The sequence below is a fragment of the Apus apus genome, chromosome 4 (assembly GCF_020740795.1).
Source record: "Apus apus isolate bApuApu2 chromosome 4, bApuApu2.pri.cur, whole genome shotgun sequence".
Taxonomy (NCBI): Eukaryota; Metazoa; Chordata; class Aves; order Apodiformes; family Apodidae; genus Apus; species Apus apus.
Window position 1 is genome coordinate 16,494,699 of NC_067285.1, and position 18,741 is coordinate 16,513,439.

The 18,741-nt window shown below is 40.2% G+C and overlaps 1 protein-coding gene and 2 long non-coding RNA genes across 5 annotated transcripts in view; 1 reads left to right on the forward strand and 2 right to left on the reverse strand.

Annotated features, from left to right (window-relative positions):
* IDE (insulin degrading enzyme) overlaps positions 1-12,539 on the reverse strand; it is a 61,745-nt gene extending 49,206 nt beyond the window's left edge. The window contains exons 1-3 of one of the 3 annotated variants that reach the window (XM_051617137.1): positions 12,471-12,539; positions 2,327-2,511; positions 666-873 (exon numbers count right to left, since the gene is read on the reverse strand). In XM_051617137.1, the coding sequence (XP_051473097.1) occupies positions 666-873; positions 2,327-2,486 (368 nt within the window). In that variant the 5' untranslated portion in view covers positions 2,487-2,511; positions 12,471-12,539. Of the gene's footprint in view, positions 1-665; positions 874-2,326; positions 2,512-12,141; positions 12,386-12,470 lie in introns of those variants that run through there. The other 2 variants (XM_051617136.1, XM_051617135.1) reach the window with 2 other exon arrangements.
* A 76-nt stretch (positions 12,540-12,615) lies between these two features.
* Positions 12,616-15,934, forward strand: LOC127384550 (uncharacterized). Its single transcript, XR_007889445.1, has 2 exons — positions 12,616-12,791; positions 13,180-15,934. It is a non-coding gene; the product is annotated as an uncharacterized LOC127384550 (long non-coding RNA).
* A 1,126-nt stretch (positions 15,935-17,060) lies between these two features.
* Positions 17,061-18,424, reverse strand: LOC127384551 (uncharacterized). The gene is made up of 2 exons (XR_007889446.1): positions 18,015-18,424; positions 17,061-17,443 (listed from the first exon to the last, which is right to left on the reverse strand). It is a non-coding gene; the product is annotated as an uncharacterized LOC127384551 (long non-coding RNA).
* Between the last annotated feature and the right edge of the window lie 317 nt (positions 18,425-18,741).

Here is an 18,741-nt window from a genome sequence, read left to right on the forward strand (position 1 = left end):
ACTATCTTTATTTCTCAATTTATTTATCTAGTTATGCAGAAAACAACATAGTTATCATATAAGGTATTAAAAGGATCAAGGACCTTGCATTTTAATTTATACACTAACATTTCTACTGTTTTGAAGTTTAGCTGCAAGAGGCTCTTAATCTTGCAGATTAAACCAGCTTTGTCAGACATCCAGGGAAAGTCCAAAGGGAATATCCACTCTTTACCTCACTGACCACACACCTTCGAATTTCTGTCTCATCCCACTAAAGACAGAGATCTCAGTGAGTTCCCTTTACTAAAGGCATCCTAACACATTTTTAGGCTTCATCCTTATTTTGTTATCAATGACATAAGGACTCTGTGGGAAGCATAGTATTTGATTACACAATCAGAGTATTTGCACAATGCAGAAATTCATTATCATTCTGTGTCACTCATTTCCAGAAATATTCAGTGTAAACACCACCTCTGAAATTCAAAAATTCTGCCTCAGTGAAGAACTCTGCAAGCTGAACAAACTGAGCAAAGCTTAAGAACTGAAAAATATCTGGTGTCAGTTTTAACACAAAAGCTTTCAACCCTTTTGTTAACAGCATAATGATAAAGCTATCAAAAAACTTTTATGTTATTTCAATTAGCACCTATATAAAAAAAAAAAAAAAGAAAAGTGTTTACCTGTCTAGTGCACCTTCTAGATGTTCATGTGACACATCAAAGTAATAGTTGGTATGTTCTCCACTTGTGAAAGCATTAGAACTCCCGGCATGCTCACTAAGAAATTGGCTATACTCATTTTCCTTCGGATATTTCTTGGTTCCCAGGAACAGCATATGTTCACAAAAATGACTAAGCCCAGCAATGTTGGGAGGGTCAGACAAGGAACCTGCAGGAGGAAAAATGTCATGTAGTCATTAACAAAAAGTACTAATAAAATGTTAAGTCTTTTAAAGTGTTTTATATTTCATTATGTTGCCTCAGATAATTATATAAATTCTGTAGATGTTAGCAGACACGTGCAGCTATAGTCAACTCAACTCAATCTTAACAAAAAAAAAATAAAATTAATGAGTAACTGAACCAATTAGTGTCTCAAATTGCCTCTTCATATCAGCCCACATTGTCTTATAAAGACAATTTTTCAATTGAAGTCCATGACTCATGATCTGTAAAACCTGACAGATCACAATGTTCTGACTTACATACCTTGACTTTAATAACTGCACTGTATTAAAAGGCAGCAATTGCCAGCCACAATTAAGGAGGTATTCATCCTGTGGTTTATAGGACGAGTGATAACCTGTAATTGCCTGAATACAAGTAACTATTGATGACCAGCTAGTAGGTATGAAGGCAGACAGATTAAAAACCAGTAACAACATGCAAGAATGGAGGCCAGAAACATGGAAGTTTGAGTCTTGAAGTCCTGGTCTGGGGTGTGCAGCAATGAGCAGTGTGGGAGAGTAGAAATGAAGGCAACAGATACAGCTCCTCCAGGACATGTGTAGGCACTGGAAGCTGCAGTTGGCTATAACTGTCATAGCACATAAGAAAACCACATTTGGGATCCTCTGAATTAGATAACTATGTGTGACACCCATTTCCATAATAACAGATGCCAGAAGTTTTCAAAGTTACTCTACTACTTCTGTCCTAACACCAACAGTAAGAGCTCCCAACTACAAACATGGCAAGAGGATGCTTAGGTAATGAGTAAGGATACTTAGGTAATGTGTGCGTACATCACACCTTCCAAGCAGCTGAGAAACTACACAAGCTTGAGAAGTATCTCAAACATAAAAGAAAGCTTCCATTATTCCAAAGAGTCAAAATAACTGCCTTCCCCTTCTATTTCCGATATCACTATTTGCACACTTAAGCATCACTGGGTTTAAGGAGAGTCTCTCAAACTCCTCCAGCACTACAGCACTTTCTCACCTCCACTCATCAACAACTTAACATAAAAAAAAAAAAGTCTGAAATGACAGATGGAGCTGTCTAAATTAATCGTACTCACACCCTGCCCTTTTCTGCTTACAAAAATCTTTCATAACATGAAACTTAATGGTTAAAAGATGTCTTTCTACTGACTGAGCTACACTTAAGTAAACACAGAGTAAAATAAGATAATCTAATTAGCGCTAATAATTTTCAAGTTGATGTATCAAGAATTAGATAAACTCTACAGTGCAACAGAAGGCTAGGCTGCCAACTAGATATTACTCCTGTCAGTTTATCTGGAATTAAGAATATTACTCCTGTCAGTTTATCTGGAATTAAGACACCAAAATTAAAGTATTTTTATATATGACATAATGAACACAACATGCATTAAATACCTATGTGCACGTCAAGTGCTGCTGAAGACTTATCTGTGGTGGGGTCACTAATGAGAAGAGCTTTAATGCCATTTGCCAATTCCAGTCCACGATATTCTCGTTTATCCTCAGGTGATTTGATGATTTCATTTGTTATTCTCTTAATAGCTGGATTGTTCATTTTGTTGCTTATCTCTTTCTGAAACCTGAAACAAAACAGAACAAATTTCACTTACTATTTTTACTTAAGCCCTGCTGATACTCTAATATGGTGTTAGAGAACACCAGGCGATACTGACAGCAAGAAATTCAGTTCTGTGCAAAAGTCACAGAACTGGCCTAAGATTATGACTCATAGCCTGATAAAGTTTGCTGTTAAAACAAAACAACAACCAAATACCAAGCAACATGGTAAATCTTAGATAACATAATTTAATGTTTCAAGTTTCATAATAACAGTAATTAAAAAAATAACTTAGCAAAGAAATACCTTATTAAATTATTATAAAAATTGAACTAAATTAAGCATACATTGCTATCTCAAGTACACCTTCAGGCTTCAGGAAATTATTTCATGTGTCTGAATTGATGGTTATATAATGAATGTTGTACTTCTGCGATTGTCAGATAAACAAAATGTTACTAAGAAACAACTAGATTTGTACATTCAAGCAAGAAAGGGTAAGACCATTTACATTATTGCCATAAAAATACAAACACACTGCAAAATTGCCACGATAAAGAGCAACAGACTGTCTCACATGCTTCAACTGTTAGCATAACAGACATGCTAGGAGATGTGCTCTTTTAATGGCACAATTTTGAAATCCTAAGAAACTAAGTGTGATTCTGAAATTATAAACTCTGGTTATTCAATTTTTTAAAATACCAAGTTAAAAGGTGAGACATTCAGACTTGGATATTTGGGGAGGTAAAATGGACCAACCATGAGGTGCATTCTTGTATGTAAGACCCACTGTTTTACAGGAAGCATTTTACAACGGGGTCTGTTGTAAATATGTAGTACCAACCAAACCAAATCTTTTCCTGTGGCAAAATGTTGCTTGCTGAACTAATTTCACTGACAAAGAAAACCAGATCCAAGTCTAACTTGTCAAACCCAAGTCAAACACACACACACACGTGTGAGAAACTTTGTATGGTCCTGTCAGTATCACATAGATAACAAGGAGTTTCACAGCACTTACTTTTCCATCTTCAGATGGTATGGTTCAAGGAACTTTATCCAAGTTTTACAACTTTAGAACAGCTTTAAGAATATTTTAGGATGTGGATCATGAAAGACTGTACAGTTCTCAACATACTTATTGCTTCAGATGTTCAGTCACAACACCTCAACTAACTAGCTAGCAAATTATCTGCATATTCAGTGTTACCTGACACATAACAAAAGACTTCAGAAAACAAAATCTGACTCTGTAATTTATTTAGAGTTTAAAATTACAAATGAAAAAGGGAATCAGCTAATAAAATCTCCTTCCTAAAATACTGGATCATTCTCAAAATGAGAAGCAGTCTTGCAAGTTACTGCCCCTCTGGACTATCTCCTTCCCATTTATTCATGCAATTCCGTGGGATAAAAACAACTGCCAACTTGAAGCCAGCAAATGCACAGTCATCACTGTTGGTGTTACATATTACAAGACTGATAAAGAGCTCATTATTAACATCATGTTAAGGACAGAAACTTATAAAGATAATTCCTACAGCAGAACTGGTAAAAACCAGTATTTCACATACAGAAAAATAAGATTTTACTTGTGGCAGAGATAAAGCCTGGATTTACAGTTGAGGAAGGAGATACATTTGTAACAGAATAAGGTATTATTGGGGGGAAAAAAAAAAAAAAGGCAGTAGAGTAAGCACAAGATCTTTGAAAGTAGTAAAAAGACTACTTTGGAACTTTTTAATAGACTTAAATTATAACACACACTTATATGAAAGAGAGCAAAATTACAAATAGGAATTATAATCCAAATAAAAAATAGAAGAACTGAGTACTGAAAGCATCACTGAATAGTCAGAAGCTGAACACCTCTAAGCAAGAGCCATAAACAGTACGAAGTAACTTTTTAAAACATGCAGCTCAGTGCCTCCTAGAAGGAAACATTTCCACCAGCAAAACATGGTTATCAAACTATGTACTACTTAAAAAAAAAAAAAATAGCAGCCAAACGTAGCCACTAAACAGTAGCTGAAATGTTGAATTTACACGTCTACACTGTCATTTAAACCTGTTGGGCATCCACTAGTTTAACCCTGTAGTCTGGTTCATTCTGCTTGGAATATCTGTGAGCTTCCTTCTTCTAAAAACATGCAGATACTGCTCAAAAAAAAAGGATACTTCAAGTACAGCAATGTATATGTTTCTCTGCTTCAACAGCACTGATATAACCTATGCTTATGATTTAAAAAAATACATTATTGTTCAAAGTTCAGAGTCTTAAGTAGAAATACTCTACTAAACATAAGATACTGTCTAAATTGAAGTGAGAATACATACTTTTCATAGATGAAAACCAGTAACTCTAAACTGTTCTCCATTGTATTTCACTGGCACACAACTCTACTGGACTGACTAATGTAAGTACACAGGAGAGCATGGAGGTCTCTACATCTCCTGATTTCACTTCTGCTGAGGAACACCTATGACTTGGTTGTCAGCTAAAATATTCCATCTCATTAAGATACTAGTTTCTTATAATAAGATGCCTATGTAATATTAACATTTTAAAAAGAAAGCCAACAACTTGAGAAGTTTTATAATTTCCTTGTCATCTAGTATCTCCTTGTTATTTCTACACCACATCATTAAATCACATAACTTTACTGCTTGTTCAGATGACTCATCTTTCCAATGTGATTCATCAAATTACGCAGCTTTTGTGAAATTTATGAGATTTCAATTGATGTCTCGTGAAATTGTTCACCTCCACCTCATTTTATTATCATTCCCTACTTCTGACTCCTTCATTCATAGTCTATCCTGGCTTGGTAGTAAAATTTAATTTTCCAAAGTTCAAAATCAGTAATTACACCTCCGAACCAAGGACTTCCACTGGATTTGCATTATTAACCCACAATTATTTCCCTGTAACCTAAATTGTAGTACTCAACAACTCATATAAAAGCAAAAGCAGATCAACTATGCAATAATCCTGAAAGAACAAACCCGGTATCTCTTCTGCTTAAGTACTATTCCTTCGAGTGCTACATTACTACTATACAATAGCGTGAAAATTTAACTCAAGATAGAGTATTTATACAATTATTTTTTCTTAATAAGTAAAATGTAACATATTATTAAACATTCCTGCATATGATTGCTTTTCTGTGTAACTTTTAAGTTCTTTAAGTGAAACTGCTTTAAAACAATACCATGTTTCATTGTTTCACACAGGAATGCTAAAACACTCCAAACCACTTTTTAACAATAGGACTGCTTTTGACCATTCTATACTATTTGTAGTTTTTTGAGAAGTAGGTTAATTCCTAAAGTGTTCAGATACCATCCTGAAGCATATGTGCTATATCTACTTGCTATGTTGTCATTACAATCAGCATTTAAGGCTGATGGTCAGTAGCAAAGAAATTAATTGACAAACTAGATGCTATGTTAACTGCAGAGCTAAAATCCTAACAACATAATTAAAAGTAATACTGTCTTTCCGCTTTCAAAAAATTGAAGTTAAAGAGGAAGACCCAATAAAGCAAAGACAGCAGGAACAAATACAAAGCATTACTGTGGCACTGGGAATTCCTCCACAGACTCAAAAATTGCAGGTGGCAAGGTGACAGAGCCATAAAGAGAAAACAATAGGGACATTTGAACTGATAGCAGTGTCTCTATTAAATGACTAAGAAATATTAAATGTTCTTCCCCGTCATGAAAATTACTTCACTTGTACAAGAAAAGTATCAGTTAAAACAGATACTGAATTTTAAACTATAGCACACTGAAGTAAAAATACACTCTGTTCTTTGAGGCTCTGTTTTTGTAATGATTTTCAGGCAGGTAGTCCCCTGGAACCAGCAAGGCTCTCTGGGGATGCCAGGTTCTATCTGCAGGGATTAAGTGATATATAACTCTGACTATTTTAATCTTTTGAAGTTATTTTAGTATACTTACTTTAATTAAAAATTAGCCAGCATAGTCAAATCTAGGTTCATTGTTTGAACAATTAAAGGACCGTTATCTGAAAACCAATTAACAGAAACTCCTGAGGGTTGCTTCAACATAAGAATGTAACTAGCTTATAAAAATATGACCCCTAAAGCACAAACTGCAAAGCATTTTTCAAGATTTTTTTGCCATGACATGCTGCACATTTCAGTCAAATACTGCTTCACAGGTCTGAGTCAGATTAACTGCTATAAACACTAATCAGTTTGACAAACAGTTACCAGCTCAGCAGATTTTTACACTTGCTTTCAATTTATATCAGTTGCCTTAAAATCTGGGGTTTGCTTGAAGCTTTTGTGCAACTGAATCCAAAATACTTCTGTGGACATACCTACAGGTGCTGCAACAAGCTCACTTTAAGTTTACACCTATACATACTAGGATCTGAATAGCTCCTTGTTTTCTACTAATTTAATGTATTTTGAATACACTTGGTATGTTACACTGACTACAACACAACTGTTATTCAAGTTCCATCTTTGAACTATATAAGGACCACAGTAATGCTCAATCTCACATTTTGCGCCTGTTCCAAGTTCTGTATTTTATTTATATCAATTTTGGTTTGTTGGCGGTTTTTTTATTCCAAACTTAAATGCCTACCACTTACCAGGGTGAAGAACTGAAACCTCTACTGAGTTAAGATCTCTCTCTGCTCTGTCCTGCAAGGGAGCTACCATTAATTATGTGTTCTCTGTATTATTCACTAATCCATCTGGGTTTACAGTTCTAAGTAATGTTCATGAAGATTTCTTCAGCTGCCAATGCCTGGAGCAAAAGAAGTGCTGTATGCTTCAGCAGAAAGCCCAGTGCCACAGAACTACCAGCGCTTCCCCACCTCCCTTACAGGGATGATAGCACTGAATTGAGCACTCTGGAGGAGTCCATTAACTCCTTCAGATGCAAACTCGTGGCTATGCACCAATACAATAAATCTCCTTTCTTTCACAGGTGTTCAACCCTCCTCTTCAACTCTTGCACCCACCTCTCCTCATGATAGCAGAATTGCATGGCATTGTGACACTACCAGTAAGTCAGCCAACAACCTACCTCCTCTCTTAACTTCTCAATTCACTTGTATGCCAGAATAAAAATTATTTTTAAACTAAACTGAAGGCAGTACAGGTTTTCTCCTAAAATCAGACAAATGTTTTTACTAAGTTCTGTTACAAGTATGTCACTTAAAAAATGGAGTGCAGAAGGAATAATCTAAATAAATAAATATATATATATATATATAATAACCAAATTAAATCAACTCAGGTGACCATTACCATAAAGGATACTTCAGGAGACTAGCCATAACCCTTTCAGGTTACAGGTTCATCAGCAGACAAAACTAGCAAGCCTCCTTTTACACATTTAGAGATTAAGAGTTCACATTATTATTATTCAAAATCCATAAAGTATCAATCTTCTGTGAATTTACTTGTCACAAAGCTAGAGAATGTACATGATCCAAACACATTCCTGATGCTTATCTAAATAAATCTGATTGCATATGCAGGCAGACAGATTGAATAAGTAGATAAACTGCTCAAAACGTTAAAATGTTTTCTCACTTCTAAACTCATTGGGAATTCAGCATGTTACTTCATACACAAAAGTTCCAACTACAAAGAGCCATGATTATTTAATCAGTGCTGCTAAGTTATTAAGAACAACTAATCATGCAACTCTGAAGATTATTAATATTTATAAGGTTCTGTTATGCAGTTCATTTTGAAGAAATTCTCAAGTCTTGCTACAATTAAAGCATTTTCAGAACCTCAGTCTGCAGTTTTTTGCCAAGTCTGGAGGTAACTCAGAAAATTCCCTCCTAATGACAGTGGCCAGGGCAGATGCCTGCCTTCTCATTCCCAGAAGGGTCCAGCTGCTAAAGCTTTTAGACCACAGCAATAAACTTGGTCTGCCACAGGCTTCACTGCCAACATGGTGGTAGAAACACTAGTGTTGCACACCAGTGTACAGGAATTACCAGTAGCGTTAAATGAGACAATATCATGTGTGAACTTGGCAAAAACAAGGGCCTTGGTAACTTCACACATAAGATCAGCCCCCAGCTCAGTCACTGGCCTCTATGTGTTTTCCATGGTCTTGTGTTGGTCAGCAGGATGTGATGCACAATCAAGACACCATAAAGCTATCTTACTGCCCTCAAACTACATTCTTTAACTTGACCATTCCACTTTCCAAATCACTGGGTTAAAAAAATACTAACAAACACAGGATTTGACACAGTCTGATTTCAAATACAGTAATAAAGTGTAACAGGTTTTTAAAAATTTCTAAATCACTTCAGCCTACTTTCTCTATCTCTTCAAAAATTCAACCAAACAAAACCACTAAAACACACTCTCCAGGGTAAACAAGTTTTATCCAGATTCACCAGAAATAGAAAACAATTCAAATTACTCTTTCTCCAGCACTTCTTTGCTTCAGTTTTTTACAAGACTGTAGAAAATCAGACAAATTCCAAAAAGGTTCTGAAGCCTTTCATTATATAAAAGACTGGTTCTTTCTAAAATTCAAGTAGGGTAATCTGGTTTTAATCTTTAAATGGTATGATGATATAGGCTTTTCAGAACAATTTCACAAATCTGGCACAGTTCTTTGGCTTGCATCACTATCTTAATCAGAGTCTCAAACCATGTACTAAGAACAGGACTGATAAGACTAGCTTCTGTGCTACATGACTAGCTGCTTGGAGGTATATTTTACTCATTTTCTTCAGAAATGTACTCATTAATTCAATTAATTGCTTTATGCATCCAATATTTACAAGCCAGTCATTCTTCTTCCCTCTTTCTCCCTCCTGGACATTTTTCCCCCACCAACATACACCTGCAGGGCTTGGTCCACAATCACAGGGCAGCAGTGGTGCCTAGTGCATGACCTGGCACACAATGGGAACATAAAACTGGATGCTACAGGAGAGATCTCTGTGCTTTATTCTAACTGTATTTTGATGTGTATTTCATACATTCTATCTGCAAGTAGCACGTCAGATTGCCCAAGATTCTTCGTGAAGCCAACTCACTAAACACTTCATGCTACCATCTGTCTCACTCCCTCAAAAAGAAAAACTTGTGAAGCCTAAATTAAAAAAACAAGGTGAGAATAAAACTTCAGTTATACTGCATAACAAGAAATACACACAAAGATCAGAGAACTGGCAACAAAATCTGATCTAGCAACAAAACAGAAAGAATTTTAGGATTCTGATTTGTGACAAGTACTGCAATCCCACATTAAAAGCTATTGCTTATCTTGCACTAGAGCTTTGACAGCTAGCAGTTCACAAGAGTCAGCAGTGTGGTTCAACAAAGGAAGTCCTGGCTGTTTTCCTACTCTGTATTTCAGTTTTTACTATTCTGGACAACTCAATTCTAGTTCTGCTGCTAATGCTGTAAGGAAACTCTCAAGTCTACAGCATTGTTTTTTCCATTTCAGTTGTTTAGGCAAGCTATAGTTCTGACTCATTCTAAAAAAAAAACACCAAAAGTTACAAGTCTGATCTAAATAGAAAGCTACAGTGAAACAACTTTCAAACAAGCTCCATCAAAAATCACCTTATCGTATACATACAGTGCTATTTCATAAGCATATCTATTAACTTACAGACATCATAAAAGCTGATAACATAAAGATGCTCATTGACAGACCATGCATACACAAATACATAACTGTAGACACAAAACTGATTTAATCAATTCCTCTACAGACAGTTTTAATTAAACTTTTTGTTTCTTATCTCATTAAAAGATCAACAGATCAAAATTACTGTGAAAGCATCTAATACAACAGAATTCATATATCAAAAATATCAACCCAACATGTGATTTCTCAAATGGTCTGACAGTATTTTTAGTAAATGACTTCTACAACAACCTACAGTGACCTCTAGCTATGAGCCTAACACCTTCCAGTTAAGTGAAACACTGGAGGTAATGATCCCTCTTTCTTCTTCTGGACCTAACAGGGTAGAGAAGGACTTCTGTACTGATGTCCAAATCAAGTTATAACCATGATACTTTCCATCTAAGGGATTAAACCACAGCCTTACAAGTCTCTGAAGACAGAACGGAGAAAGGGAGCAAAAAAGATTGCAAGCATGCAAATACGAACCCTTCTAGGGACTTCCCAACTAGACTAATTTCAATGCTGTACATGAGATGAAGTTCTAATTGAGAAATTATCCTGCTACTTGATGTACAGAAAAGATCAAAAATTGTACGAGAAGAAAAAGTTAAAGCTGAAAAATGTGAAAGCATAAACAAAATTCAGAAATCAAAACCAGGAATACGTAGTTGAAAAAAATATTATTAATTTTCACCTGTTCAACATCTTTAAAAAATCATCATCTGAAAGGACTACGCCTGATCTCATTTAATTATTATATATGCAAATCCTAATGCACCAGTAAAATTAAACAATTATTAAATCACAGTTGTAGGCAGTATGAAAACACAATAGGCCTACTTACATCTATAAGATTAAGCCCAAATACTCCATATATTCACATGCTTAAAGAGGAGTAATCTAAAAGGAGAAACTACTGCCCGAGAAAAGCACTGGCCCCGAATATACATGATGGATTACCTTTACAGTATTGAAGCATACATAGCAATTATGAACAATAACAGTGCATCTGAGTTTTGACACAGAAGCACTGACAGCATGAGTCATCATAACTCACTTTTTTGTTCTGGAAAGATGCTACTTTCGACGTCTCTTACTTTTGCAGTGTTAAATACAGGTTTTGCTATTAAGAGAACAGATGCAGCACTCAAGAAAGAAAGACACCAACTTAGCCTCTTTCCCTCACCCTGCTCCCCTCGTGGAACAACTTTCCAGAACTGATACGAAGTTTAATTTGCCCCCGAAGAGAGCCACACCAAACCTTCCGCCTGCTCCCAACCCCACCGAGGTACTTACTGTCTCCCCCGGACCTGGCAACACCCCCACGAAAACAAGACCCACACGATACCAGCACCAGACAGCTCGTTACAAACTGAAGAGGCCGCTCCCATCAACTTGGGGTAACTTGGGATATAGCAGCTTCTTGTTAATCAACGTAAACATTTTGTTTATACATACATATTTATGGCTTAGGTAAGCACGGCGAGTTTAGCAACATGAAAATTTCGAGGGTTTTTTGGAGGTGGGGGAGGAGCGGGAGGGAAACAAACAACAAAGCCAGCCCACCGGGCAACAAAAGCCGCGCCATAGCCCTACGGCAAACGACCAAGCTCGCTTCGCCAGCGGAGATGCAGTAGGGAGACAGCCCAGCACGGCAGCCCCGCCGCGCAGCGGGGCCCTCCCGGGCGGGGCGCAGGCCTCCCCGCCACACGGGCCCGCCGCCCCCTGCTCCCCCACCCCTTCGCCCAAGGCTTCGCTGCGTTTCCGCGGCCGGGCTCCCCACAAACCTGCGGCCGAAGTCGCACTTGGAAAAGGGCAGACGCTTCCCTGCCTGTACAAGGTGCCCCCACCCCGGCCGCACCGCCACCTCTTACACAACGCAGCGGGGAACAGGAGCAGATCTCCGAACTCACGGCCCGTCACACGGTGCCGCGACCCGGGGGTCTGCCCCAGACCACCCGCCCCAGCCCTCGCCGCACACGCACCGTACCCGAAAAAGCTGCACCGCTGGCAATGAGGGGAGGCCGGGGCGGCCCAGGGGTGCGCTAAGCGCTGCAGAGCCCGCCTCAGCACAGGAAGCAGCCGCTGCCGCATATCCCGGCCCCGCCGCCAGCGCCCGGCCTCTCGCTGCCGCCCGCCCCGGCCCGGCCCGGCTCAGCACACGCCGCTCCTCAGCGCCGCGGCCGGCGGCGGCGCCATCTTCTTCGCCCGCCTCCCCTCGCCGCCTGGCCAATCCCTCCCCGGCGCCCTCGGGGTCCCGTCCGCCCTCCTCGCCCAGCGGGGCTGTCGCTACCGCGTCGGGCCTAGCGGGGCCCGTACCTGAGGGTGCGGGAGGTGCCTCTGCTGCCGGGAGGGCCGGGGCTGCGGTTGGGGAGGGGGCAGGGGGCCTCTGGGAGGAGGCGGAGGCGGCGGAGGGGGTGGGTGGCTGGGCGGGGAGCCGGGGCGACACTCGCCGCAGCGGGGGGGCCGGGGCGCCGCGCCTGGCCAGGCTGGCGGGGCTGTGGCAGGAACGGCAGCAGCTGCCCTGGGGCTGGATTGAGCCCGCGAAGGGACCGCGTTTCGTCCCGGCGCGCAGGGAGCAGCCCTGCCGCTTCCTGCTGGCCGGGCTCCGCGTCCCTGCCGGCGAAAGCCAAGACGAAGGTAATTAGACGCCTCGCGATTTGAGTGCAGTGGGTGCGGTGCCGTCCTGAGTGGCAGAGATTGCAGATCGCCCAGTGCAGCGGGTGTCAAAATCTTCCTTTCCCCTGGGGAGAGAATTCCCCCTGCGGAAGCTTTTCTTCGGGAGCCCGTTGGCCGCCGCTCCCGGGCCGCGGCCGGTCTGCCCCGCGGGCACAGGGCTTTCCTTGCCAGGTGGGTTCGTGAGGAGTAAATGCTGCACAAGGCTGAACTTCTGTTACAGCTCCATGGTTTTAGTAATGTGCTTTCTTCAGATGCATCTAGTTTCATAGGTCTTATTTCTCGATATATAACTAGATAATAGAAAGCCTGCTACGTTTAATGCCTGATACCATCTTCTGTTTCCCCACAGCCTGCCTTTCATTACAGGTGGTATCTCACAGCTGGAAGCTTACAGAACCCTCCTCCTGTCATAAAAAGGTAGAAGTCACCTGACACGTTAGCTAAGGTTATTTGTGTACCCAAAGATGGGACTGAAGATGTATCAGAAGTAGCTTTAAACTAGTCAGGTTTCATCAAAATAGCTGTCAGAAGTGGCAGCATGCTACTCCATATGGTCAACAAAATCTATTGGGGAATTTGGGTAGATATTCAGCTATACCTGAGCTATCCAGATTAAAACATTTGTGTCTAGATCACATACACCCACTCTTCCGGCCTTGGTTTAGACAGAGAACTGTCTCTCAAGTTAACTAATCCTGGTTGGAGCAAGGCAGTTGACAATGTTCACCTAAATTAAGTGGTTGGATTTAGAACTGTGTGGGAACCTAATTTCAACACAGTATGTTAACTCCTATGAAAATGAAGTATATCTTGTTCACTTGGTAGTCTAGCTTGAGCCATTCTGGTTTTTCTTTTCCATTTCACAATGTATATAAAAGTCAAGACCAGGCCAGAGAGAAAGAGGACAGGATGAATGGTGAGATGTTAAATCTTACTCTGGCCTCATCCCCATTGCTAGTGCATCAGAGAAGGGAATACTGTTGTGTCTGGCAGAAAACACACTGACATGAGTGCCTCTTCATCGTCTGTTGCCTCCCTCTCTGAAGCAACTGGGGGATTAAGAGTCGCTCCCTTAAATTGGATGTATAGTAGCAATGTTTCTGCCTTTATTGTTAACACAAGTTGTAGGCATGATGTATCAGTTACCATGTAAGGATGAAAGCTATAGACGTATACAGAGTTTCAGGCAGTTTATTCCTTTTTCAGGTCCTGAGAGGGCATTTGCTAGCCTTATGTAGCCGAATGTGTGTATTTAGCTAATGCTGCCATCATGTATATTTAGCTGCTCTGATAAATCCTGCCTTTCCCTGTATATCTCACTTAGGACGTACACAGGGACAATCCTGGGAAAGCAAAGTAGACTGCATCAGCAAAACTGTGGTGGTCTGCTAATAGTTGTGCTTAAGAAAATGCTTCTGATTCTGTAGCTATTATGATGAAAGGTCTTACTTCCTCATGCTTCTGTAACTATTGCAGCAGAGGTCACACCTACTGTACTTTACACCTATTTTAACCACTGTAAGCTTATTTAGCAGCTATTCAGTGGCACTGTTGTTTATTCAGAGCAGAACATGTTCTTATAATCTTACTCCTCTCTGTTTCAGTTTGTACTAGCCAAAGTTATACTCATGCACTATTTTGGATTTATTTTCCATGTTTTAAAGATATTTTTTTTTATGACACCACCAGCAAAAGTAAAGAGGGCTTTCCGTAAAATTTCTTAGCGTAGTCTAGCAACTCAGATTTCTTCCCCATGAAACTTTGATTGCTTATAACCAATTGGTGCTTTCAGTCCTGTTTTCTTCATCTGCCCTAATGGAAAAACAGGTGTTGTGCAAAAATACTGAGTTAATTAAGATTTAAAATATTAAAGCCAAAAGATAATAAGCAACCAAGGAGATGTTTCCTGTTAGACTTCAGTGAGTCCTGTCAAGTCTAAATGTTTCAAATTTACCCATTATTTGTTTATTTTTATGTAAAGAATGTCAGCCGGCTGCATGCCATAACTGAAAAAAGGTAAGTGTAGGGGAAATTATTAGCTTTACCTTGAGCTAATTACACAAATGCATACACCTCCCTATGTGAGGTGTTAATTTTTTATTATGGTGATTGTAACTATAAACAAATGTAAAAGTGCTACTGTCTATGTCTGTGATGGGCAGCAATCTAACACATATGCAGATGAAAACCAGATCTTTTATTCTGTGCATATTTCCTGATTAGTTGAACCATTTCTGGTTTTGCTCATGTTATGTATGCATGGAGTCCTTAATTTTTAACAGTAAGGTAGTTATTTTATTGCATTGTCTCTTTCCTTTTTAACAGTGAAATCGTGACCTGTTACTTTGACTAAAGGAGAGCCCTTTTCTCAGCTGAAAATATTCCAGTACAGTGTGTGTAAGTCCTTCCTGTTTTAACAACCTGTATGTGGACAACATGGAGTTTAGAATATTACTGGCCAACAGGACAGGCTGTTCAAAGGCTAGAAATTGCTTTATGTTTATCTGAGATGCAGGTCAGCTCCCTTTTAATGTGCATATGCAATTAATCAGTCATTTTTTCCTACGTCACTGATAATATTAAACTCTTTTAATGTTTCAGTTCAAAGAGGTTTACTTGCTGGTAATTCTTTGCTGGTAATTGCATGTGGAGACCCTTCTGTAGCCAGTTTCAGCTCATACACTGTTTAGCATGTTGATAATCAAAACAAGTGTTACTAAGCCTTTAAGAAGTCTCACCCAAAGTTATAATTTGATTAATTGTATTTCTCCATTATTATAACCTTTCTTAATTCTTACCTAATCATGTTTAGTGTCAACAATTTTACTATTTGTCAGGCCTCCTTACCTGTAGTTAGGCAGGTCATCTGATATCAATCCTAGGAAAACACTGATTATTTTTTGGGACATGCATCATATGTGAATATCACTATAATACAATGACTTGTTGGCAAGCTGTAGTGAATCATTTTCCTTTTTTATCTGTAAATGGGGATTAGTAATCTCTACTGAAGTTGTTACACTAGCAGTTGTACATATTGTTACATAGTCTTTTTTTTCTGTAATGTTTTTGCCTCTCTCTAAAAATAAAACCTATTTGTCACAGATTATGTACGTGCCTTCTTAAAGGTCATTCTCTCAACCACTGTTAAGACTATCCTAAGTATTATTGTTCCTTTTTCTTTTTCTTGTGAAATGCTATCTCCCTGTTACCAGTCTGTGTTTATAGTGTATTACTATCTTCAGGCTCTCGTGTACAACCTATGCGATAAATAGACTTTGCAAAACTGAGCTACAGCTATTAAACTATAGACATTTTTAAAGATAACTTGATTACCAGAAATACGTTTTCCACTTACCACAACTATGGCAAAGGTAGCTATCAGCCACATTCAACTCCCAATAATTCAATAGATTTCCCTTGTTTAAAAGCAGGTTTGAATGAGCTCCTATTTCCTTCTGTGTTTGTAAGAGAGGTTCTTATTTTGAGTGAAACTCTGACTAATGCAAGTTACACTTTCATATTAGAAAAGAACGAACAAGCAGAAATAGGAAGAAAAGACTTCTTGTCTTCCACTGCTGCCTTTTTTTGTATCATCCATATGAACGAGTATAGAGCAAAAGGTATTCAGTATGTTCTCATACCTGTGTTTGACTTTTCCATCCAGCAGTAGCTCTTACACAATTGTCTGTATAAATTATTTTTTGCTTTTAGTATATACAGAATACAAAAAGCAAGTCAGAGTAAGGGTGGTTGCAATACATTTGCAATGGATATTGCTTTTATATTCATTTTCCTACTTGGTTTATTCTCACTGAACTGAAACAAAATGTGTTCTTGTGGTTTTTAGTGTTTCACTAGAGGAAAACAAAAATAGCATGTCTTAATAATACCAATCCACCAACATAATTTTGGTTGGAAAGTTAAGCCCCCAGTCTGTGACAAAATAGGTTCCCCAGTTGTCTGTGCATATAAATTTTAAGTCTTGTTACAACATTTTTCTACAGAATAATTCCTTTATTTCTAGGTTTGAGGCCAAAAGGTTAAAAATTTATATTGAAGGGCAGTAATTCATCTGGCAGTTACTAACTTATAAATATCTGACCTTACAAACTAGTTTTATTTTCATCTATATTTATATGCTATATATACTTTAAGATTGTATTGTTTTCAGTGGTATGCAAGCAGTAAAGTATTACACAGAGCAAAAATACTCGCTCAGAAATGCTGGAAATGAAAATTGCCATTTATTACTATAAAGATTTCAGAGCTCTTATCCTGTCTCATCGTGAGTCTCTAGAATGGCAGATGAATTTTTTGACTGTTTATGTTTTCTGAATCAATTTCTGCTCACAGCAGACTAAGAATCCAACTCTTAATGTTCTTTTTAATAAAAATAATGTTTATGTTTCTCAGATCCTGTTTTTCATGCCTAATATAAGATTGATTTGCTCTGACAGTGTTCTAAATTTTGAGATAGGTGGTAGAGGAGCATAATGTGATGCTGCTTCATGTCACTGTCAGAAAAATTACCACAAGCCTTATGGATTAGGATTCAATTGTTATTAACTCTAAGGACTCATGGAGGAGGTGTAAGTTTCAAAGCAGGCAACCTAGAAAAAAATTAAAAAGAGAGAGGAACCTAAAAAACTATAGATGTCTAATCTGAATTTCAGCAACTGGGAAAGCCCTAGAACAACAGCAAAACACTGTAGCACCGAAGGCCCTGTCAGGTAGATGACAGTATGACAGTCTGTAGGAGCCAGTGCAGATTTGTTGAAAAAAAAGCATGCCAGACCAGTTACATCTTCTCCAACATCTGCTTCTTCCCCTCTACTCACAAGATCTGTTATCCTGTCATATATCTCCTCCCAGCAAAGCTCTGGATAACGTTTTAAAGGAGGCTCTCACATGGAAGCTTGGGTGACATAAATTAAATCCCAAGTGAGAAAGATGCAAAGTTGTACTTGGCAGGGGCAGTGGCTTGGCAAGCTGCAGTGGGGCACCCCTGGCTGGGGGACAGCAGGGTGCCCTGCTGGGAAGGCTGAGCGCTGTGCCCCACCGTGCAAATACAAATAGGATTTATTTATTTTTAAGTGGGCAAAGTCATGCTTCTTCGCCCCTGGGCATCGTCTAGGTGCCAATGCCTAATCGAGTGTGATGTTTAAGAAAACCTGGACTCACTGGAAAGCCAGTGGGGAGAGAAGGAAGAGCGGCCAGAGGGCTTGACTTGCGATGAAAGATTGCGAAGATGCCGTGAATCTTTCAGACAAGTAACTGAGGGGGGAAGCCTGGATGCCCTCAGACACGCGGATGTCCGGCGGCAGCTGCAGGTCTCCCCGCTGCCCCTCGTGAACGGGCCCGGTAGCGGTGACGAAAAATTGCTGCACGGCGGGTTGCAGTTTGACGTCCGGCAGAATCTCAAAGCAGTGTGGGCGACCGGGCCAGACGCCGTAACGCAAACCTGCTCCCTCCTCTCTGTCCCGGACTGCGGGATCCACCGTCCCCTGCCACGCTGCAGCCCGTCCGGTCTGAGTCGCTGACCCGTTCCGGCCGCTCTGCTACCGGGGCCTGCGGCGGGGCCGCCCCACCGGCCCCCGCTCACGTGACAGAAACCGACCGGCACTGGCAGCCCCAGCATGCAGCGCGCTCGCGGCGGGACCGGCCACTTCCGGCGTGCCGGTGCGTCACCATCGGGATTTGAATCCCGTCCCATGGTGCCCCGCGGGCTGCCGCTGATTGGCTGGGCCGGGGGGAGGCGCGTGGTTCAAAGTCGGTGACGGAGCGCGCGCCCCCGGCCGGCGCGCGGGGCTGAGCGGGCGGTTGGGCCGAGCCCGAGAGACGCGCTTCGCGGCCCTGCCCGCCCGCAGCAGCAGCAGCAGGGCCCGCAACAGCAGCAGCAGCAGCAGGG